The sequence below is a fragment of the Oryctolagus cuniculus genome, chromosome 7, assembly GCF_051225735.1.
Source record: "Oryctolagus cuniculus isolate XC-2025 breed Fujian yellow rabbit chromosome 7, ASM5122573v1, whole genome shotgun sequence".
Lineage (NCBI taxonomy): Eukaryota > Metazoa > Chordata > Mammalia > Lagomorpha > Leporidae > Oryctolagus > Oryctolagus cuniculus.
This window is the reverse complement of record NC_142873.1, coordinates 132,748,861-132,772,643: the sequence shown is the minus strand read 5'-3', so window position 1 is coordinate 132,772,643 and position 23,783 is coordinate 132,748,861. Positions and strand designations below refer to the sequence as shown.

The window sequence follows — 23,783 nt, the reverse complement described above, 5'->3', positions numbered from 1 at the left end:
TGGAAGAAGCTCCTGGTTCCTGGCTTCAGACTGGCCCAGCCCTTGCCATTGCAGCCATCTTGGGAGTGAACCCAACAGATGCAAGATCTCTCTGTCTCTCCCTCTCTTTTTGTCCCTCTGACTTTCAAATAAGTAAATAGATTTTAAAAATAAATAAAAAAGTAAATCCACCAGCAGATGATCGCTGTCCCCATACCCCCTTGAGCTAAGTTAGCTAAATATGTTGAACGCAGTTATTTTCAAAGGCTGACTCACGGAAAAAGCTTTCATCACGTGCATCAGGAATCCAGGTGCTAATTATGTAAATGTGCAGGTTGTGGGATCCTGTTTTTCCCTCAGTTTCAAAGGTGCCTTTCAAATGAGCACTGTACTAATGACAGGGACGTGAGTCCTTGCTCCTGGAGACAGAACTGCAGCTCTGAGACAGATACAGATCCTAGATTCAGATGTCTGGAGTCTGTCACCAAGTTTGAAATGATAGTGCCTGAGTTGTATGTACAGCCCATGGCTCGGCTGAGTGCATGTGGGAGGAGACTCTGAGTCCTGAATCTCCGGTCTGTGCATCCACTTGTGTGGTCAGGCTGGGCCACCTGACTCTGTGGCTGCTGGGAGAAGGCCAGGTGCACAGGGGTCACCCGGACAATGCCGGCATGCTGACCCCTTAGCGGTCCTCTGTCCACAGATCACCCTGGGGACACACGGCCTGGAAACCTTTCAGGTCTTGGCTTCCTTAGCGGGGCCAAGGGAAGGACGGCTGTTGTGGAGTCTTCCCACCAACCGGAAAACAAGAATTGGCTTGCGTGCCGGAACGCTCACTTGTCTGGTCAGATAGGTGGAAAAAAGCCAGACCACAAAGAGGCTGCGAGTCACAAGGTACTTTCACGGTCTTAATTCAGTTCATCAACTATTTACCGAGGGCTCGCCATGGACCTCGTGTTCCGCCTTGAGTGCCAGAATCACACAGAGCCCACAGTTTGGGGGGAATAAGAGGTAGGCTCTTGACTGAGGCTCTGTTGGCATAACAAGCACAGTTTGTATGCACAGCACGCGTTCTGGAGGGTTTGTGGGACACTGTGAAAGGTTCCAGAAGGCTTTGTCACCCCTTTCTTGCAGGTAGAGCTGAACGGGGCAGAGCTTTCAACCCAGAGAGGAGCAGAGCAGAGCATCCCAACAGGTTACTGTGAAGGCTGGGAGGGAGGAACTAGAAGAGGCTGAGATAAGAGGAGAGGGGTCCCTGCCTAGCCTGGGGGGCTCTCACAGAGGGCAACACTGAAAATCAGTCCTGTCTGCCACAGTTTTGGAACCCAAAAGTCAGAACAAGTGATCAAAGGGCCGACGCTGTGCCGCAGTGGGTTAACGCCCTGGCCTGAAGCGCCGGCATCCCATATGGGCAGTGGTTCTGGTTCCGGCTGCTCCTCTCCTGATCCAGCTCTCTGCTATGGCCTGGGAAAGCAGTAGAAGATGGCCCAAGTCCTTGGGCCCCTGCACCCACGTGGGAGACCCAGAAGAAGCTCCTGGCTCCTGGCTTCGGATAGGCGCGGCTCCGGCCATTACAGCCATCTGGGGAGTGAACCAGTGAATGGAAGACCTCTCTCTCTCTGTCTACCTCTCTCTGTAACTCTTTCAAATAAAAAAAAAAATCTTTAAAAAAAATAAGAACAAGTGATCTGAAAAGTGCTTGTTTTCTCATTTGCCCATTTATTTCCATTACAAGTCTCATAAGGCTGCTATAATCAAAGTCACATTTAGTTCATAAGTAAATTTATTCAAAATCGTTAAATCCAAGAAAGCAGAACTGACCCTGAGCTAGACTATGTGGCGATATTAGCTATGGTACATGTATCAAGTAGGATTTCCTATTTGTGTTTGAGAACATGTTTTTAGAAAACAACTTTCTCTCTCTCCCTCTCTCTCTCTCCCTCTCTCTCTCTCTCTCTCTCTCATTCCATCACTCTGCCCCGCCCAGTACCAGAGTCTGAATATCCCCATGCCCACACACGATAGCAACGCATTATTATAGGCCCTGCCTGAGACCGATGTCTCTTCCAGATTGCTCACGTTCTGCAGCAAGGACATCATTAACCCTCAGGTGGACGTGAATTTTGCCCCCAAGGCCAAGTGTATGTCGAAGCCTTTGAATTTAGCTTGACATTCAGAGCAGCTTCGCTCCACGTGCCTCTCAGGGAGTGTGGTACGGACTGCACTGCCCTCAAGACCCACCCGGCACCCAGGTTAGGGAACAGCCTTTGCCGAGGCGCAGCCGGAGACGCTTTATAACGTCGCCCACGTGGGACGGCTCTCCGGGGGGCTCCTGTTGGCACCTTGTTGGATCCCTGCAGAAGCGTCCTGTCTGAATTGCACTTAGACCCATTGTCATCTGCCCCTCCCGAGAGTCACTGCAGGAATGGGCCCGTGGCCCTTGCTCGTGGTCAGTTGTATGGGTGTGACCGAAGCCATTCAGCCTTACGCTGTATGTGCTGTGTCCACTCCTGAAAGACTCAGAGGAGAAATGGATGTTGGATCTCAGTAGCAGCAACAATGGGCCTTTCAAGTCATTTTACAGACACTCACTGAGCATCTGCTGCACGCACACAACAGGAGAGGTGCTGGCGTGCACTCACGCGTGGCATGCATCCGGGATTAACCAGTTACTCCTCATCCAGTCTGGCCTGGACAAACGCCACCCAGAAAACTGGAGGTGACTTAGGGGTGCCAGTGAGGGGCCCCGGGGAGTCAGCAAGGGGTGATTTGAAGAGGTGATCTTCCTGCTGGGCGCTTGTTGTTTTCCACATGATTATACGGACCCACTTCACTTTAGTTGCTAGGAAATTCAAAGCCAAATTTGTGACTCATCTCTAGAAAGGGCATAGCAATTGTGATCCAATCACTTCTTGACTCATTTCTTTCATTTGCAGAACAAATATTTACCAAATGCCTACTGTATGCCGGCACCACAGCAAATGAGACAAGCAGGGTCCTGCCCTCACCTTACAGACAAATGGCAGATTCGGACGCAGAAACGAGCTATTGAAAGACAATTTGGAAAGTGCTACGCTCAAGGAGGTCCAGAGAGCAAGAGGAGGAGGAGAGAAGTGCTCACCCCCACCTGGGGGAGGGGGACTGTCCAGAAAAAAACGCTCTGGGAAGGGAAGCCCAAGCTGAGCGGTGGCAGGAGTAAGACACAGGCCGGGCCCTCGGTGGGGAACCATTACAGACGCCACGTTCAGGGAACAGAGAGCTCCACGTGGCCAGAGCAGGGGCGCCCACTCACTTGGGGAGGGAGCTAAGCCAGCTGCGCAGGCGCATCAACCACGGTGTGGCTGTGGCTTTGACCTGGACCTGAAGGCAATGGAGAGACCTGGAAGGGAAGAGCCCTACGCCTGGTTTTCCTTGCCCTCATTTTCTCTCACATTCTCTCTCTCTCTCTCTCTCTCTCTCTCTCTCTCACACACACACACACACACACACACACACAGCTTTACACGTTTCTTGAATAACTTGAGGTGATAGCCAACTCATTCACTAAATAACATCATTAAAGGAAGCCGGTTGAAGTGAGAAGAATCCAATTTCACAGAGTCACATTAAAATACTTTATAAGGGCACCTCAGAAAGTTTGTGGGAAAACTGAATTAAAAGATTTTTTTTTTTTCACAGGCAGAGTGGACAGTGAGAGAGAGAGACAGAGAGAAAGGTCTTCCTTTTGCCGTTGGTTCACCCTCCAATGGCCGCCACGGACAGCACGCTGCGCCGGCGCACCGCGCTGATCTGATGGCAGGAGCCAGGTACTTATCCTGGTCTCCCATGGGGTACAGGGCCCAAGTACTTGGGCCATCCTCCACTGCCCTCCCTGGCCACAGCAGAGAGCTGGCCTGGAAGATTTTTTTTTTTTTTTTGACAGGCAGAGTTAGACAGTGAGAGAGAGAGACAGAGAGAAAGGTCTTCCTTCTGTTGGTTCACCCCCCAAGTGGCCACTATGGCCAGTGTCGTGCAGATCTGAAGCCAGGAGCCAGGTGCTTCTCCTGGTCTCCCATGGGGTGCAGGGGCCCAAGCACTTGGGCCATCCTCCACTGCACTCCCGGGCCACAGCAGAGAGCTGGACTGGAAGAGGAGCAACCGGGACAGGACTGGCGCCCTGAACCGGGACTAGAACCCGGGGTGCTGGCGCCGCAGGCGGAGGATTAGCCTAGTGAGCCACAGCGCCGGCCAAGATACGTTTATTTTGATGCAAACAATTTTGAAATCTCTGCATTTTTTTCATGATACACATTTTCCCTGAACTTTTTGATCACCCCTTGTATGCTGAATTTCGAATTTTTTTGCACCAGAAGAATCATATTTTAATTCTCCTTTCCCACGGCCTTTTTGAAGTGGCCTCGTGTAACCAGTAAGAAGGGGCACCTACCAGTACGAAGGGGCGCATGCACAGACACAGAGCATGGAGGGAAACAGGTGACCGCAAGCCAGTGTGAGGGGGGTTTCTACCGCGCATTTATTTGTTTTTACCTTTTGGACTTGCTACCCTTTAGGTATGTATTTAAAATGAAATAAAACATTGTTTTAGGCTTAATAGCCCTAATTAGGGAAAAAGCACAGCTGCTTTGGTCCCATTTCTCACCCAGATCATCTCTGAATGCCAGAGTTCTCTGACAATGCACCGGCGTGAAAGAAAGGACTCAAGGAAGCGTTGGCACGGAGGCCACTGGGAAGATCTGGTGACGGTGGGAAGAGGGAGAGGATTCCATTCCCTGTGTGTGCCCCCTGCCGAGGGGCGCTTACACTCTCATCATCTGTAACACAGCGTGATGACAGCACTGGCATTACAGGCTAGCAGTGGGAATTAGACTAGACCCTGGTTATTAAAACGTAAACAAGACCTGATAAGGAAACTGAGGGACAAGATCAGTAACCTTAGAGAGACAGTCTGGTGCCAAGGAGGCAAACAAGCAGACAGGCGTCCCAGCACAGGGTGGTGAGTGCCTCAGGTAAGCCCCAGGTGTCCCTCGGGACGTGGGGGAGGGGCGCTGTCTCAGGTGACTTCCCTGGGCAGGCGGGAGGCCTGAGGTGGGGTTTTGAGTAATGGATGATGGAAGAATGTTCTCAGGGAGGCGCACAGGGCCCAGAAGAAGCTCCGTAAATTAGAGATTTAGGCTCAGGGGCTGGCAAGCTTTGGCCTTCAGACCCAATCTGTTTTTCTGTAAATTAGGGTTTAATTGGAAGAAAGTTTTTTTAAAAATATCTAATGGACACACAGTGATTGTACATCTTTACAAGGTGACATTCAATACTTGTATACCGTGTGTAACAATCCCAACAGGTAACTGGTGTATCTTTCACTGAAGACATATATAATTGCTTTGCTCTTGGGAACATTCAAAATTGTCTCTACTAGCTACTTGGACATATTCAAAGAACTGTTGTCCAAGTTATCCTACTGTGCTATGAAACACTAGGAGCTATTCTCCGTACCCGGCTGCACCCCAGCACTAACTGTTCTGTCTCCCTCCCCACCGCCATAGCCTTTCGAGGCCCCAGTAGCCACTCCTCTATTCTCACTTCTGTGACATCCACCTTTTAGCACCCACGTAGGAGGGTACTTCAAAAAGTCCAGGGGAAAATGAAGTTAAAAGATGTCATTTTAGTGCAAAAAATTTGGAATCCTTGCATATGAAGTGTCTTCAAAAGTTCACAAACATGTGTATTATGAAAAAAACCATACATGGATTTCAAAATTTTTTTTGCACCAAGCTTTCCTTGAACCCATTTCCCATGAACTTTCTGTAGTACCTTCATATGAAAACATACAGTATTTGTCTTGCTGTGCCTGACGTATTTCATTTAACATAATGTTCTCCAATTCCATCCAAGTTGCTACAAGAATTTCATTCTTGTTTACGCACAGCCACAGTTACTTTACAAAATATCTCTCACTATCTCTGGCTACTTTTGTGCTATGAAGGCAGAGTTGAGCAGTTGCCACCAAGACCATGGCCCACAAAGCCACACTGACTACACGGCCTTTGTCAAGAGGTTTGCCTCAGTCAGATCCCATGGGCAGGTCTACAACCTGAATGGCGATTGCAGAGTTATCCTGTCTAAAGACAAGGGACCTAGCCAATGTCAGGGCCAGTGTAACAGAAGGGCCTGCACTTAAGAGTTCGGGAGAGCAGACCAGGCTGGGAATTCAAATTCTGGAGTTGTCAGAGTACTGATGGTAGTTCAAGTGTATTACAGTGATGATGAGCTCAGAGGTTAGGACTGAGACGTGCGGCGCACAGCAACGTTCAAAGACCAGGACGAGGAACAAGAAGAGGGTCCAGGAAGGAAGACCCAGAAGGAAAGGCCGCCAAACCAGGAAGTAACTGACGGCACCTTCGTAGAAGCCAGGAATGGGAGGGGCCAGCTGTGATAAATGCTCTTACGGAAATGGTCAGTTGGTGGTAGGTTCTGGGGACAGGATGGCTATACCCAGAATCACACAGGGAGACCAAGCCTAAGGTGGGGAAAAGAGTGGCTGAAATATGCAAATAATGCACACACAGGTGTGCACACGTGCACCCATGCCATGTACCCAGGCACTCTAGTTTCTTTGTCTGGGACTTGTGAACAGACATGAGTGATGGACGTCCAGGCTGAGGTCCAGGGAAGGGGTCTGAAGACGCGGAGCTTCATCTTGGACAAGACTACTTTCAGGGCAACCACGTGAGCCTCACGGGAAGGAATTCAAGAGGGAGGGAAGGGATTGGAGAGAGCCAGCACAAACAACGTGTTTCAGGAGTGGTGACGGAAAGTGAACGAGATGGAGGTGTCGCCAGAGAATGAGGCAGAGTCAAGGCGAGGGTTCTGTTTTTCAGACGGGACAATTGCTGCAGGTTTGCGTCACACCCAGGGAAACCACGTAGCAGAGAGGGGGAGATCAACGAGGCAGGGCGGGAGAGCTCCTCGCCGGGACATGGTTGGCTTGGTTCAGGAGATACACTTGGTGCCAGGAGGAGGCTCCCCTCCAGCAGAGTGGGCAGTTTGTCCTCTGCACGGGGAGACAAGGCACAGCAGCTTTGTGGGCACAGATAAAGCAGGCTGGTGGATCTGGAAGGTATCCTGGTGGCTTCTAGCTCCTCAGCGAAACAGGAGGCAAGACCAGTGGCTGAGAGAGTGTGGGGAGGCGATGGGAGAGGCTTGAGGGAAGAGGAGCGGCTGTGATGGGCTCTTAAAGAAGCGTGGCAGGCGGAATGGCTTGTTTTCTGTCTCCGTGGCATCTTCATTCTGTTGGCAAGTTCGGGTATGTGTCCACAGTGTTGGGTATTGCCTAAAATCTCCATTTCAACATGGCGCCTGGCAGGTATTCGAGGGGCATGTCTGCGGCTGCAGCGGTGAAGCTAAGTAAGATCAGACCACCGGTAGGAAGAGGTCCGCTTTGGTTCCGGACACGTGGACAGTGCATGATCCCTATACTTTGCTTAAGGTGCCCCTGTGCGTGGTCCACCCGCGCATGCGTGACCTTTTCTCTGCTTGGCTCCCCTACTGCGCATGTCCTTCGTAAGCTTTATAAGCCTGTGTTCTGCAATGAAGTGGTTCCTGCTTGGGCGGAACTCACGGGTGCTTGTGGTGTGTTCATCACCCGTCGACCTTCCCTTCCCGTTCGCCTTGCTGGGGAGTGCCTGTGCTGTCCCTGCTGGTCAGGGGCCGGCCTCGGACTTTAGACCCCGACACGCAGTGTCCCCTGTTACAGGTGCTTTCACAAACACTAAATGCTTCTTGAGAGAATGCGCGCCCGTGAGAGCACCCCCAAACACACACCAGTGTTTAGACTTGGAGCTCAGCGCACTTTGGGCAGATCGGCGGGGTAGGAGCAGTGGGATCCGGGTTTGGAAGGAGCTGGAAGTCTCCTCACTGGCTGTCCGGAATCTGTCTGTTGAGTGAATTTTCCGAAACACAAATCTAATCACGACGCACCTTTTCTTTAACTCCCTCAATGAAGATAGATGTGAACTTGTGACGACTGGCTTCCGGGAAGAGAACAGGGATACCGGGGGCGCAGAGGGGAGAGACCGATTTTCCGTGAATACCTCTGGATAGTGTCTGGGGAAAAACATGAACCGTGCCCACAAATTCCTTTCTGTTCAAAAGCTCCTTGCGCTTTCCACTGTTCGTAGGAGGAAGCCCGCAGCTTGGTCCAGAGCGCTGCGCACTCCGTGGCCCCGGCAGCCTCGCCAGCTCTTTGTCAGGAAACTTGGGTCTCAGGTTCAAGGCCAGTGTTTGGGGCTCCGGGGATGGGAAGAAGCCTCCCTCACGCTCCGCTGGGCGCGCACGCCCTGGGCCCAGCCACTTCAAGGTCAGGCACCGAAGATTCTAGTGAAAGGCAGGGCCCCCTAGTGCCCGGCGAGCACGTGGCACGCAGGTGGTGCGCAGGGGAGAGGCCCTGATGAAACCCGGCAGGGACCCCAGTCCTGCCAAGGTGGCTGCCGTTGGGGCACACGCAGGTGGGACCGAGGGAGGCAGTCGAGGAGCCAGGGCCGAGCTGCTCCCCGGGACTTCTCCCTCAGAAGCCGGGGGTTAAATCACCGGCGTCTCTCGGCCCAGAGGCCCGGCGGGAGGAAAGGGCCGGCACCACAGGAACTCGCATGGTCGCAGCTGAGAGGCCATCAGATGGGTCTGGCCTGCAGCCCCAAGGGGAAGCGTGAGTCACAGAGTGGCGTCCGCCCCCTCAAGAAAAGAACCTCGGACCACCCTTTGAGACAAACGCCGAGAGGCAGACACACCCCCGCGTGCCGGGTCTCGAACCCCAAACTCTTGGGCAGCGGCGTCCGTGTGGCGCCTGCGCATTCGAGCCCCGCCCCGTGAGCTCAAGGCCCGCCCCGCCCCCGCCCTCTGCGTGCGCAGCGCCGAGGGCCCGCCTCCGAGAAAGACTGCCGGGCGCATGCGGCCGGGGTCGGTCACTGGCTGCCGGGACTTAGAGTGTGCGTCTCCGGCCTGGCTCTGTCCTGACGGGAGGATCAGAAGCCGGCCCCAGGTAGGCTGCCTACGGGATCCCAGGGGGAACTGTTTTCCTGGGCAGGAGCCGGCGGCGCGAGCGGAGCCCGGAGGGGGATGGCCCCGCTGCCGCGGTGACAGACTCCGCTTTCCACCAATCAGGGCCGAGTGGCCCGGCGTCCTGCCCAATGGCCTGCGTACCTAACGGGCGTGGGGCGGGCGGCTCAGGCCGGCGAGGTGCCGGCTCCCGCGCGCGGGCCGCGTGGCCGGGCGCCGCCGGGTGGAGAGGGGTCGGCCGCGGCGTGGGGTGGCCGTAGGGGCTGGAGGGCTGGCGCTGCGGCGTCCGGCTGCGCCATGTTCGCCGGCCTGGCTCGTGGGGTGGAGAGGGTTGTAGAGATGTGGAGCCCCCTCCCCCTCCGCCTCAGCAGTCCTCGAGAAAGCCCGCGCCGCCGCTCCCTTTGCTGCCGGGGTCCTGCGGCCTCAGAGCTCGGGCGTGGCCGCCCCGGGCTGGGGTTCTGGGTCCGAGGCTGCCCTCCGCGCTGGGGGATGGGCCTGGCCGCCTGGCGTCGGCCCCGCAGCTCCTCCGTGCACGGGCCGCGGAGAAGTCCCGACCCCTGGGAGAAGGGGCCTCTGGGCTCGCCGGGCCGCCCGCACGGCCACGCTCATAGCCATCCCGAGCTGTCGGCGGCCCAGCGCCACCCCATGGGGTCTGACCCGGGCGGCCCTGCTGACGTGACTCAGGTCTCTGATCACGGAGCTGGGGCCGGGACTCGACCCCCATAACTTCAGGGAAGCAAAACAATAACAAGATAGAAAATCGGCTCTACTCTCCCTCCCCCACCTCTTCGCGGAATCCCTCGGATGCACCTTGATTTCTGTGCTTGAAAACCTTCCCATCTCTTCTGGAAGAAAGTAAAGATTGGGCCTTTAAGTTTGCATACGGTTTGGTCCCTTGCCTATCTTACCCCTTCCCCGCACGCTTATCTGGGCCCCACCTCTGTTGACTGAGAGATGCCCCGGGCCCGCTCCGTGTCGGGCAGCCCTGCCCTCAGGGCCTCTGCCCATTCTGGTGTGCAAGACTGGAGCAGCTGGGATCCTCCCGGCCCCGGGCCATCCCTCTGACCCGTGCTTTGCCTGGGTCTCTGAAGGCTTCCTGCTGTCTTCTCCCCCTTTTATAGCCTTCAGATGTTGGCCCTCTGCTTCCTGCTGTCACGGGGTCTTGTTTGTAAATATTTAGCCTTTCCGGCTGGACTGCCAGCCGCTTGGGATAGAAGTTCAAATCGTGAATTTTGATGGTCCCCAAGGTGCCCCGTGTAGTGGCCCCCATAGTAGGTGGTCTCCAAGTGGACCCAGCCCTCTTGGCCCCCATTTGGTCTCTGTTGGCCGGAGAAGTAGTTGACCTTGCAGAGGGAGAAAGCCGGGGAGACCTAAAGGAGGGGTTAAGTCCATTCAGGGCAGTCGGGACACATGGAATGCAGATGGTTGAGATGCGTGTTCTGTAGAAGAGAATCCATGTTGCAGCCATAACCAGAGCCAAAGAATTTCTAGGAACTTAGGAAATTCAGCTAACGAGACCAGGGTGCCGTGTTAGTAGGGGATCTGTCTGGCTTGGGCGGGTCTGAAAAGCGGCCTCGGTGGGGTTCAGGTGTCAGGAAGGACCTGTTCCACTGCCCGGGGACCTCCGAGTAGCGTTTCCCCCAGAGGAGGAGGGCCTTGGGGTCGGATGAGTTTGGGGGAGGCTGTGTCCTGTATATCCCTTTGGGCAGGTCACAGTGCACATGATTTATTAAAGGCATCCCGAGGTCTTGCGTGAAAGAAACCAAATGACTTGGTTTAGCCAGCATTTGTTTGGTTTATCTGTTCGTAAAACCCCTTTTGGAAATCTCATGTGTATTTTGTGGAAATCAGGAAGGGTGCTTTTGGAAATGCTGTAGCAGAGGCCAGGAGGGCAGGACGGTGTCTTCCTTACCCCGGGGTGGGGGGGGACGTCCTGAGCATCCTGCTTCCATGCCAGGTGTGGGCAGGGGAATGCTTCAAGCAGAACCCCCTTTTCCTGCTTAGTTCTTAGCTTATTTTTGCTGTCATTTGGCTTCACATGGGTCGCTCAGGAGGAGGAAAATGCCCTGCCCATGCCAAAGCAAGCATTCTCCGCCGCCCAGGGGTTAAGTTTCTTACTTTGGTGGAATTTGGCTTTGCTGGCCGCATGGTGTTTCGGAGCCTCCGAAGCAGGGGCTGGTGATACGTCCTCTCTGGGGAGACGTCCTCTCCTTACTCCTGTGCTGTCTTCATGCAAGTGCTCTCTCTGCGCTCCTCACCCACCTACCGTCCTTCACTCCTCCACCACTGCCCTGCTGCTGTTTGGATGGAATCTGGTTTCCCTGCCAGGTGTGTGGGGTGTTCTGAGGTCCTTCCCAGGGGACACACACATTCTCATCCTGGAGTACCTGGTGAGATTGGCTAGGAGCAAGTTGTTATTAAGATACAGAAGAGGGCCGGCGCCGCGGCTCACTAGGCTAATCCTCCGCCTAGCGGCGCCGGCACACCGGGTTCTAGTCCCGGTCGGGGCGCCGGATTCTGTCCCGGTTGCCCCTCTTCCAGGCCAGCCCTCTGCTGTGGCCAGGGAGTGCAGTGGAGGATGGCCCAGGTGCTTGGGCCCTGCACCCCATGGGAGACCAGGAAAAGCACCTGGCTCCTGGCTCCTGCCACCGGATCAGCGCGGTGCGCTGGCCGCGGCGGCCATTGGAGGGTGAACCAACGGCAAAGGAAGACCTTTCTCTCTGTCTCTCTCTCTCTCACTGTCCACTCTGCCTGTCAAAAAAAAAAAAAAAAAAAAGATACAGAAGAGAAAGGTCTTTAAAAGAATCTTCTGTTCAGTTGCAACTCCTTTTAAATGTGGCTGTTTTTTCCTTTCTGGTTTCCCTCATGACCTGTGTCGTCTTTGCAATACATTGTAATGCACCCGAAGACGTTGCTGCTTTCGTGGAGAGTTGGAGTGCTTCTCCAAGACTGAAAACTGTTTTCCCATGTAAGGGAGTCACGAGGCACCTGCTAACATCCCAGTGTCTGGCAGTGGTGTCAGCCCGTATTTGGGGCAGAGCGTTCTGTCTGCCAGCTTCGAGCTGTTTTTGTGTTTAATAAAATTAGGTTGATTCTTAAGGTTTGTGAAAGCCGTGTTTGAATAGCAGTTGTTTCTCTGCTCATATTTTGACTAATACCATTCAAGTGATCCAGGCAACGTTCGATAGGATCTTGTTTAAACCTGACAAGAACCTTCCAGAGTCATGTGACTTGGGAGGAGACTCAGGCTCCCAGAGGGCTCCTAGCTGGAAGGGCCAGATCAGTTTGATTTGTTAACGTATTTCGTCTGTAATTCGTCCTTCCAGGTCAAAAGGTAAAATGAAGTACATTCTAGTTACTGGCGGGGTGATATCAGGAATTGGAAAAGGAATCATTGCCAGCAGTGTGGGCACAATACTGAAGTCGTGCGGCCTACACGTGACGTCCATTAAAATTGACCCCTACATTAACATTGACGCAGGAACGTTCTCTCCGTATGAGCACGGTAAGCAAAATGCATTTCTTAAAAAGTAAAAACAAGTTATACTAATTGGATAGTGTGTGGAAGACTGTCAGCCCTGGGATCCGTGTGTACCTTTTGCCTGCCTTCTGAAAAGGTCCCTAGTGTTGGAGTTCCCTGATTCTTCTTGCGTGGACAGGAGAAAGCAGAGGTCTTACCAGGTAGTGTAGTGATTTGAGTGAAGAGGTTTCTGTGGTAGAAATGACTGCTTGCTGGCTGGAGGAAAGCTTGTATTTCTCTCGACAGGAGGCATCTGGTGACGTTATACCTTTATGGAAACATTTGAAAAGACGGAGAATGCTAGTTTTTATGACCCCTCCCCCCCATCTTGGAAAATTGGACAGGTGCTTGGAAGTTGTAAGGAGCTAGGTTTGTGTGGCCCGGGAGGGCAGTGGAGGATGGCCCATGTGCTTGGGCTCCTGCACCCGCTTGGGAGACCAGGAAGAAGCTCCTGGCTTCGGATCAGCACAGTGCTGGCTGTGGCGGCCATTTGGGGAGTGAACCAACAGAAGGAAGACCTTTCTGTCTCTCTCTCTCACTATCTATATCTTTACCTGTCAAAAAAAAAAAAAAAATAGGTTTGGCTCAAGGTGAGAAAGGTGTTCACGAGTGTAATGGCAGGTGCCCCTCCAAGAGTGGTGCTGCCAGCGACACTTGTCAGTGCAGCCAGGGCGCCCTTAGTAGAGCCCACAGCTGCTGTTTTTAACAAACCTCGAGAAGCTGTGGGTAACCTGTCATGGAGGTGACTGCCGTGCGGGATGCAGATAGCACAGGGGTGCTTGGGATGCTGTTTTGCTAGCAGGATTTGAAAAATAAAAATGAGGACTTTTGAGATGAGTGAGAAATAGACACTGTAAAGAGAGGGGCAGTTTTTTATTTCTTTGTCATGATTGAGTGCCCACCAGTTGTGGCCTGTGACCAAGTGGCCTCAAAGACTTGTTGCTTAAAACTGGGGATGACAGACTGGAAAAACCCACTGATAATGTTTTAACATTCTGGGGCCAGCCCTGTGGCATAGCAGGTAAAGCCATCGCCTGCAGTGCCAGCATCTCGTATGGGCGCCAGTTTGACTCCTGGCTGCTCCACTTCCGATCCAGCTCTGCTATGGCCTGGGAAAGCAGTAGAAGATGGCCCAAGTCCTTGGGTCCCTGCATTTGCGTGAGAGACCTGGAAGAAGCTCCTGGCTCCTGGCTTCGGATCAGCCCAGCTCTGGCCGTTGTGGCCATCTGGGGAGTGAACCAGCGGATGGAGGACTTCTCTTCTCTCACTGCCTCTGCCTCTCTAACCCTCTGCCTTTCAAATAAATAAATAAATCTTAAAAAAAATGTTTTGGCATTCTGCATTTTTTTTTTTTTTGACAGGCAGAGTTAGACAGTGAGAGAGAGAGAAAGGTCTTCCTTTTTCCATTGGTTCGCTCCCCAATGGCCGTTGCAGCCGGCGCACCGTGCTGATCCGAAGCCAGGAGCCAGGTGCTTCTCCTGGTCTCCCATGCAGGTGCAGGACCCAAGCACTTGGGCCATCCTCCACTGCACTCCCGGGCCACAGCAGAGAGCTGGACAGGAAGAGGAGCGACCAGGACAGAATCCGGCGTCCCGACCAGGACTAGAACCCGGGGTGCCGGCGCCACAGGCGGAGGATTAGGCTAGTGAGCCGCGATGCCGGCCATTCTGCGTTCATACTGATAACCTCCAATGTTGAGGTAAAATCTGTAGGGATAGCAGTGGTTAATGCAGAGCCCTCGTGTCGGCTGCTGTCGCTCCCCCTCTTCACAGAGGAACGACACTAAACCCTGCCTAGGTTTCCTATCCGAGTCACGGCACCATTATGTCGCTCCCCCTCTTCGCGGAGGAGCGACACAGGACCCTGCGCTGTTCTTTTGTCTGCTCGGCCTTCCCCGGGTTTGCTGCTGGTTCTTCCTGGGTTGGCTACCGTCCCTTCCACCTCCATGGAAGGGCGGTTCCCCCTGCCACTTTCCCCACTTCCGTGGGGGAGCGGCACACCGCCGGCCGGCCCTCTCGGGGGCTGCTCAGGTGTTCCTTCAGATAGATGTTCCTGGTGCATGTTGTCTCTCTCCTCCTTTATAGTCCTCTTCCACCAATCCCAACTCTGCTACCCACACGCCGAGTACGCTGCTCTCCTCCAATCAGGAGCAGGTCCTGCAGCTTGTCAAGTTGGTGAGAGGCAGCTGTGTAGAAGCTGTTTACTCCTCTCCCAGCGCCATATTGTGGGAGAGCAGATGCATAGAATAAGTCTTAATTCCAGTAACAGTCTAGTCCGAGTTGCTCCCCACAGGCTGCAGCGGTGGGAGAACCGGCCTGCTGGAGCCGGCCAGGGCTGGGCGCTCCCTGAGGGAGCGCGTGGTCTGTGAGCTTGTTTCCTGTTGCCATGCTAGGAGTGAGCCGTTCTGGGCAGTTTCCAGAGTGAAGCTGCAGGGCACGGTGTGAAGGGAATGGGGGAACTGGAACCGAAGTGTGGGGCAGGGGTGATCTTCCCATCCACACACCCTTCATATGCAGACATCTACAGAAGGGCACTGCACAAAGTTTGTAAAAAATAGGAGTGAAAGGTAAGTTTATCTCGGTGCACAAAAGTTTGAATTACACGAGGAGTCTTCGAAAAGTTTGTGGAAAATGTGTGTAATAAAAAAACCGCCTTGTTCTGCCCAGTTAGATTTCCCAGGAGTTCTCCTTCCCCCAGCAGCAGATGCCGTTGTGTTGCAAAGCCCCACGCCTCCCCAGCGCTCCGGGCCATTTTATAGCTCCCTGGCGGACGGTTCGCCGCTGGCTGGCAGCATGGCGCTGCCTTCGTCTTCCAGGAGGCCAGCTGTGCCCTGAAGCGTGTTGTTTCCTACTTGGCCAAACGTTTTCCTCTTCCCTGCAGGCGAGGTCTTCGTGCTGGATGATGGTGGGGAGGTAGACCTGGACCTGGGTAACTACGAACGCTTCCTGGACATCCGCCTCACCAAGGACAACAACCTGACCACGGGCAAGATCTACCAGTATGTCATCAACAAGGAGCGCAAAGGAGACTACCTGGGGAAAACCGTCCAAGGTAGCACTGCGGTCGCCTGCACGGCGTTACCCTCTCAAGTCTGAAATTCGCTTTTTGCATAATTTCAGCCTGAAACTGTCAGGGTATTGCTTCTGATACGTGCTTTCTGTTGGCGTCCATCGCTGCTCTGAAGATGACAGTGAGGCTTGTTAGTGCAGCGGTGGCAGGGGATGGAGCCCGCGCTGGTCTCCTGGCGGCCAAGTGATGACTGCGGAGGGGGAGGCAACTTGATTAGGGCAGCTGGGGGCCGCGCATCTGCGACTTCCTGTGTGTGGCGGTGACAAGGAAGTGAACATCCGCTGTGTGCATTGGTTTTCAGGCTGTTTGTTGGTGCCATAAGTGGAACAGAGTCTGAGAAGTGGGATGGGTTTCTGGGTCCTCCCAAGCTTTTACCAGTGCAACTTCACTTACAGCTGTTTGCTATTTTGGGATTTTGCAGTCATGCATTTGAGACAAGTATTCTACTTTAAAAAAGGGTTTTTATTTTCTTTTTTTAAAGGGGTAGGATTTAAAAATATATATATATATGTAAGGTTTATTCGATGATTTGAAAGATGGGGGGTGTCTTCATCTGCTGGTTCACTTACCTGCTGCTTCACAAAGTACACATTAGCAGGAGGCTGGATTGGAAGTGGAGCCGGAGTTGAACCTGGCACTGCAATATGGGATGCAGGTGTCCCGTCTTAACTGCTGTCAGGTGCCGGCTCCCTGGGGCAGGTGTTGGGCATGACAGGTCAAACACTGTCTGGGTCACCTACGTCCCATATTGGAGTGCCTGGGATTTAGCCCTGCCTCGTCCCTGCTTCTGATCCAGCTTGCTGCTACTGCGTACCTCAGGAAGCAGCAGGTGACTGCCTAAGTGCTTAGTTCCCTCCCACCCAAGAAGACCTGGGTGGAGTTCCTGGCTTCTGGTTTCGACCTGGTCCAGCCTCGGCTATTGCAGGCATTTGGGGAATGAACAAATAGATGGAAGATCTCTGTCTTCCTTTTCAATAAATAAAAATAAAAACAAGTAAATAAAAGTGGAAGTCGTGGGGTTAGCAAACCCCTGGTCTGGTATGATGTCAGCAGCCCAGATTTGGGGGATTGCCGCAGAGTGGTTTTTGGCTTTAGACTGTAATGGCCTGAAAGCCAGGGGTCACACAGACAGCTGGCTCTGTCTGCTTCTCCTAGCCGGATCCTGGGCTTTCTCTCCTGTTATTAGGCAGCCTCAGGACCGTTGTCGGGAGGTACTCCCCAAAATCCTGACACAGCGCAGCTCAGAGCTGAAATGATTTCCATCATAGGTTTTGTTGTTCTGGGCCTCGAATGCATTCTTCCGGTCATCATTTGTCAAATGTTTGTTGAATGCTCACTGTGGTCAGAGCCTTGCTGATGCCAGGAATATGTGAAGAACAAGACCAGGGAGGCCAGTCCTCAGGAAACTTATCTGCGGCTGCGCCAAAAGCCGACAGGTGACACCGAGGCCTTCCTGTGGTTGTGAAGGAGATGAAGGGAGTTGGGAGGGAAAGTGTGACGGGGGAAAGGCACTTTGGGGAGGTGGTCCCAAGAAAGAGGCCATCTGAACTGAGGGGCAGGGCCTGCGGAGGAGGAGGAGGAGGCCCAGTGCTACAAAGGGCTTGGCTGGTCAGGGGGTGCAGAGGCCAGCATGGCTGAGGCACGGTCAAGGGCGGCAGCTGGAGGTGGGTAAGATGACCATAACAGGTTACAAGGGTCTTCAGGCCACAGCAAAGCACTTGGGTTTTCCTCAAAGCAGCGGGAAGCCCCTGAAGGGTTGAGATATTGGAGTGATGAATTCTGATTGGCATTTTTAAAAGATCCCCTTCGCAGCTGTGTGTGGAATCGATCGTGAGTAGCCTTGTGCCCAGGGCACTGCTGGATAACTCCCGTAATCTGGGGTTAAACGGAAATCTCCATCCCTTGGGTCTTGCAGCCTGAGCCCAGCACTGTGGGAAAGTAAGAGTTCTCTGTCACTGGCATTCCTGGAGCACTGGCACGCCAGGCATGCCGCTGCGCATTGTACAGGTGTTGCCCATAAAATTTCCACAACTTCAGGAACTAGAGGCTTTTGCCTCCACGTAACAGATGGGGAAAACAAGCCCAAGAGGAGGTCTGTGATTTGTCTGATGATCACAGCTAATAAGAGGCGGAACTGAACTTCGAATCAGCCGCTCTTACTGCGGAAGCTGTGCCTTGGCCTGCTGCCACACTGTCGCTTTGGATTGTCAACCCATTGGTAACCTGCAGATGGTGCAGCAGGGGCTGGGGGTCTGTCCTGGAAAAGCCCCCTGGTGTGCTGTGCCCATCTTCAGCCTTGCCTGTGAGCAGTGCGGATGGCCACGTGATCCCTGTGTTGGCGTGTGGCCACGCGGCTGGGCTCTGCATGGGGCACTGTGTGCTCAGGGTGGCTCAGGACCTCAGTCTTGGCCTTGCTGTTTTGCAGTGCTTCCAGCAACAACTTGGAATTCTGGAAGGAGCCCACAGGGGTGTGAGCCCAAGGATGTGTTGAGGTCATTTAAAGGGGCCTGTCTCCAAAGTGTGCGTGTGTTTAAGCCCCCTCTCCGCTGTGTGCCTGCCAAGGGTGCAGCAGCTCATTTGAACAGTAAATCTGTTTGCTTCAGGCAGTGCTGATGGTCAGGTGTGAGTCACAGATTTCTTTTCTCTTTCCTAGTTGTCCCTCACATCACAGATGCAATCCAGGAGTGGGTTATGAGACAGGCCTTAATACCTGTGGACGAAGATGGCCTTGAACCTCAAGTGTGTGTCATTGAGGTTGGTGTGCTTCCTGCATGTATGAACAAGTGTGCTCATGCCTCTCTAGTCAGCCAACAGCTGGGAAGACAGTTCCCAGGGGAGCCCTGGGCCTTCCTCTCATGGTCGGTGCCTCGTGTTGCAGTGCAGCAGGTGTGATAGTCACGTGGAACGGCCATGCAGGAGAAAGCGTGACTGTCCCCGTGCCAGTGAGTGTGGTGATGCATCTTCACCTGTCTCTTGAGAAAGCTGGCAGCCTTGTGCTCTCCGCGGGCTGGAACATTCTTCCTCAGATGTGCTTTGTTTGCTCTCAGTTTCTGTGCTCCTGCTGTGCTGATCCTTGCCCTTGGAGCTCAGTGTTCCTGCAAAGACAGGAGTTCCAGCAGTGTGTGCATGGCTGGTGCGACGGTGACGTGGCGCTCACGCACAGGAGTCCTGGCACCTCTCTCCCTGACTTTTTGTTGAAATGGGGGAAAAGATCATAGCCTTGGGCAGTGGGTGCCTGTCCACGAAAGTGACTTTTTGGCACAAAGCTGTGTCTGACTGTTGTTAGTTGATGGTTCACAGGGATGGGGAGGCCACAGCGTACTCTTTCTGGTCACTGAATCGAGCTGACAGAGCAGCTGATAGCAAACTAATCCACCAGAGACAGGTTGGTGCTGAGCCTCTGCAATAACTTCTTCTTGCAGCTCGGTGGGACCGTGGGGGATATAGAAAGCATGCCCTTCATCGAGGCCTTCCGTCAGTTCCAGTTCAAGGTCAAGAGGGAGAACTTCTGTAACATTCACGTCAGCCTAGTTCCTCAGGTAAGGCGTTCCAGGGTTTGCTGTGGGGAGAAGGAGCGGCGGGGAAAAGGCTGATTTTCATCATTCCCTAACAGCTGTCGATGCTGGAGGGGCAGGTCGCAGAGAATAAAGGGCTGCTTGTGAATTTCAATCTTTTTGAAAAGATGAATTGGAAGACATTTGAGAAATTCATCAGGACAGTTGGCTGTTGAAGATGGTGGGATGAGGATACACGGTTTTCTTTACTACGCGTTCACGATAAAACCAGAGTAAAGGGCTCTATTTTAAAGAAAAATCCACAAGTACCCTGGGGGGGAAGTCCAGAGGAACAAAAATCAGGAAGCTGCCTGGGCCTGAGCAGAGGAGCAGGCAGCAGAATCTCCAGCGGCCAGCAAGGGGTGGTGTCAGGCCCGAAGAGGGGGCCCCACTCCTTCCCTGATGTGCGCAGGTGGGCGTCAGCCCCGGCCCCTGGCAGAGGCCGGCAGGCTCTGGAGAGGGCATCTGGGCAGACACGAGAACGCGGCGCGCAGGTGGCGTGACGCGCTATGGAAAGGCTTGCCTGCCAGGGCTGTCAACGGGGCTGGGCCCTTCCGTGGGCGTGGGGGAGCCCTCTTCTCTGGGGTGGCAAGCCCACAAGAGAAGACACAGCCTCCAGGGCACCCCAGTGACCGGCCTGTCCACTCACACGGAACTTCCGGGTGGCTGTGATCCCATACATTTGGAGAAAGCACCTGCTGTATGAGAGAGCAAACTGCAGGGAGAAGGGGACCGAGGGAACCGAGCCCCCGCGGGCAGCCCCCAGCCAGCCTGTCAGTAATGCGCCCCGAGAACCGACGAGGGGAAGCTCGGGGTGTGCCGCAGGAGGGAAGATGCGCAGAACAGGAGAGCCTTGCAAGTTGAGAACTGGGTAGCAGAAATGGAAACACGAGAGAAGGAAAGTCGACTAGGAAGGCCAAGAGAAAGAAAATAGGAAAGAAAAGGTAAAGAAGAGGAGCAGTCCAGGAGGTCTAACATCCAAATAACAGGATTTCCAGGGGATGCGAGAAGCAGAGAGGGAAGTGCTACCTGAATCGGGCCGGTAGACCTCGGCCGCGGGCTGGCGTGGCCAGCCAGCTGTTTTTGAAGATGGAGTTTTGTGGAATTAGTCACGTCCTTTTGTTTATGTGTTGTCTATGGCTGCTTCTGTGCTAGCATAATTGGGGTGGAAGTTGGGACAGAGAACAGGGGCCACGGACCCTGAGATGTCTGTCATTGGACCCTCTATAGATAGTTTTCCGGTCCCTGTTCTGAACAGTTCAGTGGCATCTCTGGACAGGAGTTTTTGGGCTTTAGGAGCCCACTGCATGCCCAGCATATTGGGTGACAAATGGCCCCCACCAAGGCACAATGTTATGAAGATTGAGGATAATGGGGCAGAAATTCTTAAAGAAATGGAAGATGCCAGGCTGTGGCGTAGCAGTGAAAGCCACTGCCAGCAATGCCAGCAACCTGTGTAGTCACTGGTTCGAGTCCCAGCAGCTTCTGATCCACCTCCCAGCTGATGGGCTGGGAAAGCAGTGGAAGATGGCCCAAGTGTTTGGGCCCCTGCTACCTGCAGGGGACCTGAAGAAGCTCCCAGCTTCTGTCTGGCCCAGCCCTGGCCTTTGTGGCCATTTGGGGAGTGAACTAATGGATAGAAGACTCTCTGTCTCCTTTCTCCTCTCTCTCTAACTCTACCTTTCAAATAAACAAATCCTTAAAAAATAAATGAAAGACAGCTATAGTGTTGGCCTAAAAACAGCAAAGCTCTTTCATTGACACTTCTAAGGGAAAAGGATTTCCAACCTGGAATTCCACCCTGGCAAGTCTGTGAGGTGTGGGAGAATGCAGATAATGAAGTACAGAAGGGAAGGGTATGGCACATGGGCTAAGTGTGGCCAGTATTTAAGTACTCGAAGGTGTGCACCTTGAGGAGCCTGCAGGCACAGGAAGAGGGCAGCGATCCTCATTTCATGGGGAAATCCAAAGAAAATGCCTCAAAGTAAATGTCAAGAAGCAGCGCTAAAACATCCTGGCAGGACCGGGTAAGGCGTGGGAGAGGGCAGATGAGGCTGGGAGCGCTGTTCTCTAGGAAGGGTGTCTGACGCTAGCCTGTGTCACTGACAGCGGTAACGATTGTGATTACATTCTTTCCCTGTGCAGAGAGGTCCAGGGAAGAGTTGTACCTGGAAATTCGTTCACTGTAGAAAAACTAACTTTTGCTTTGCTTTGTGAAACAGCCAAGTTCAACAGGGGAACAGAAGACTAAACCCACTCAAAACAGTGTTCGGGAGCTGAGGGGACTTGGCCTTTCGCCCGACCTGGTAAGCGCTTCTGCCGTCCTGCTTTGCTTGTGACTTTTTAGGTTCGGTTGAGGTCACTCCTCCAGGCCTGGGCACGGGCATGGGCTGGCAGACGAGACCTTTGTCTTCCTGGCCTGCCTCTGGTGGGAGCTGGTGGAGCAAAGGACTGGGGTCAGAGTTTGCAGGACCTTCCTGCCTGGCTTCAGTGGGGTCTGTTTTTCCCCTTGGTTCTCGTTAATCAAGGAGAAGAACCCCAGCCAACTCTGGTGGCTCGTTAATCTGTCTGCTTGCTCCCCCGCGTGGGAGTTTAGAATTCCCGTTTGAAAATGGAGCAGTGTTTGCACGGGTTGTAACTTCTGCTCCAGCTTAACAGTGTGACGTCAGTGGCAGCTTCAGTAAGAGAAAAGTCTCCTGTTTGTGACCCGGTCCTTGTTTCCTGCCAGGTTGTGTGCAGGTGCTCAAATCCTCTTGACACATCAGTGAAGGAGAAAATATCCATGTTCTGCCATGTGGAACCTGAACAGGTAAGTGCGTAAGTCATGTGTGGCTTCCGCTGCTCCTCAAGCCTCTGAGAGTGGGACAAGGCTTGTGGTTGCGTCACAGGAAGGGCACACTGGCCCGTTGTCGGCAGTTGGTGTCCCCTGGGCACTCCGCCCCTCGGTCTGGCGAGGACACGGTGGTTTCCTTTTCTGGGCTCCGTGTGTCTCACACATGCTGGGGTGGGCCTGTCCTGGGCCCCCAGGGGACGGTGTGGGTGTGAGTCCTTGTCTCTGTTTGCCTCCTTCAGACCCTGAGCCGCTGGAGGGCAAGGAGCACTGTCCTTGGCCTTGTGTTTCTGGTGCTTGGGGTCTAGGGTGTTACAGGCACCCACACAACTCTGTCTTGCTGTTGCTGTGCCTGTGGGACAGGGGTGCGCCGTTTGGAACCTGTGGGCTAGGTAATGGACCTAGTACAGAAATTCCGGTGGTGAGGACCGGAAACTGGCTTGGATCCTGTGTGGCGGAAGCAGAGCAGAGAGGAGTTGAGGTTAAGGACTTTGAGAGTGAGGTTGTGCTGTTGGTGACCAGATGCTTTCCGGATCAGGAGACTGAGCAGGAGAGCCCAGCTGGCCTGGAGGGGCGAAGGAAGCCCAGGTTGAAGTAGGCGCCATTCTCTTAGAATTATGATTACAGATTGGCCATGAGGAGTACGGAGTCACCGGCCTGACATTGGCATGAACAGAACAGAGGAAGCCCTTGACCATTACAGAGGTAGCCATCCTTTCTGAGCTGGCTCAAGTGTCACCTGAGGCCTGGCATCAGGGCTCCTGTGTGTGAATTCTGAGCTGGGAACTCCAGCGTAGGGATTGTGCTTCATACTGAATGTGTGGAACAAGAGTAATTTCAGTGTTCCCAACAGCCCTTTTTCATGCACTTTATTTGAGATAATTCTGTTCTATCAAATGAAAGGAATCTAATTCTATAGAAGTTCAGGCTGTCATTGAAATTAGACTCTGTTAGGAAGGATGTGTGGCCTGTGGCCTACGTTGGAGTACCTGGTTTTGGTAGCAGGATCTGGCTGCCGACTCTAACTTTCTGCTGGTACAGACCGTGGGGACAGCAGTGGTGGCTCCAGTAGTTGAGTTCCTGCCACCTGTGTGGGAGACCTGGATGGCATCCCCAGCTCCCAGCTTCTGCCTGGCCCTGATCTGGCTGTTGGAGGCACTTGGGCAGTGAATCAGTGGATAGGAGCTTTGTCTCTCAAATAAATTAATTTATTTGAAAAATTTACTATTAAAAATGTTATTTCCATATTTAAATTCATTAGACCTTTTGCTTAAGACCTGAGTTTTTTCAAAAAAGAGGGAAAGGGGTCTTCCATCCGCTGGTTCACTCTCCTGTTGGCTTCAATGGCCAGAGTTGTTCTGATCTGAAGCCAGGAGCTTCTTCTGGATCTCCCATACGGGTGCAGAGGCTCAGGGACTTGGCCATCTTCCACTGCCTTCCCATGGAGCAGCTGGGACTCAAACTGATGCCCATATGGGATGCCTGCACTGTAGACGGCTTTACCTGCTGCGCCACAGCACCGGCCCAATAATTAAATTAAAAAAAAAAAAGAGGTTTTATAATTTTAGGTCTACAGGATACTCTTTTTTTTTGAAGATATATTTATTTATTTGAAAGTCAGAGTTACACAGAGGAGAGACAGAGAGAGAGAGAGAAAGTCAGTCTTCCGTCTGCTGGTTTACTCCCCAGATGGCCACAACCACCGGAGCTGCGCCAGTCCGAAGCCAGGAGCCAGGAGCTTCTTCCAGGTCTCCCACATGGGTGCAGGGGCCCAAGGACTTGG

The 23,783-nt window shown here is 53.4% G+C and overlaps 1 protein-coding gene across 8 annotated transcripts in view; it reads left to right on the top strand.

The window, feature by feature from the left end:
- Nucleotides 1-8,844: 8,844 nt before the first annotated feature.
- CTPS1 (CTP synthase 1) overlaps nucleotides 8,845-23,783 on the top strand; it is a 26,951-nt gene continuing 12,012 nt past the window's right edge. For 2 of the 8 annotated variants that reach the window (XM_051857893.3, XM_051857892.3), the window contains exons 1-7: nucleotides 8,846-9,010; nucleotides 12,354-12,532; nucleotides 15,428-15,598; nucleotides 18,270-18,370; nucleotides 19,039-19,155; nucleotides 21,393-21,476; nucleotides 21,899-21,979. In XM_051857893.3, the coding sequence (XP_051713853.1) occupies nucleotides 12,367-12,532; nucleotides 15,428-15,598; nucleotides 18,270-18,370; nucleotides 19,039-19,155; nucleotides 21,393-21,476; nucleotides 21,899-21,979 (720 nt within the window). In that variant the 5' untranslated portion in view covers nucleotides 8,846-9,010; nucleotides 12,354-12,366. Of the gene's footprint in view, nucleotides 9,011-12,353; nucleotides 12,533-14,687; nucleotides 15,114-15,427; nucleotides 15,599-16,296; nucleotides 16,446-16,884; nucleotides 17,053-17,123; nucleotides 17,281-17,651; nucleotides 17,835-18,269; nucleotides 18,371-19,038; nucleotides 19,156-21,392; nucleotides 21,477-21,898; nucleotides 21,980-23,783 lie in introns of those variants that run through there. The other 6 variants (XM_089300897.1, XM_089300895.1, XM_089300898.1 and 3 more) reach the window with 6 other exon arrangements.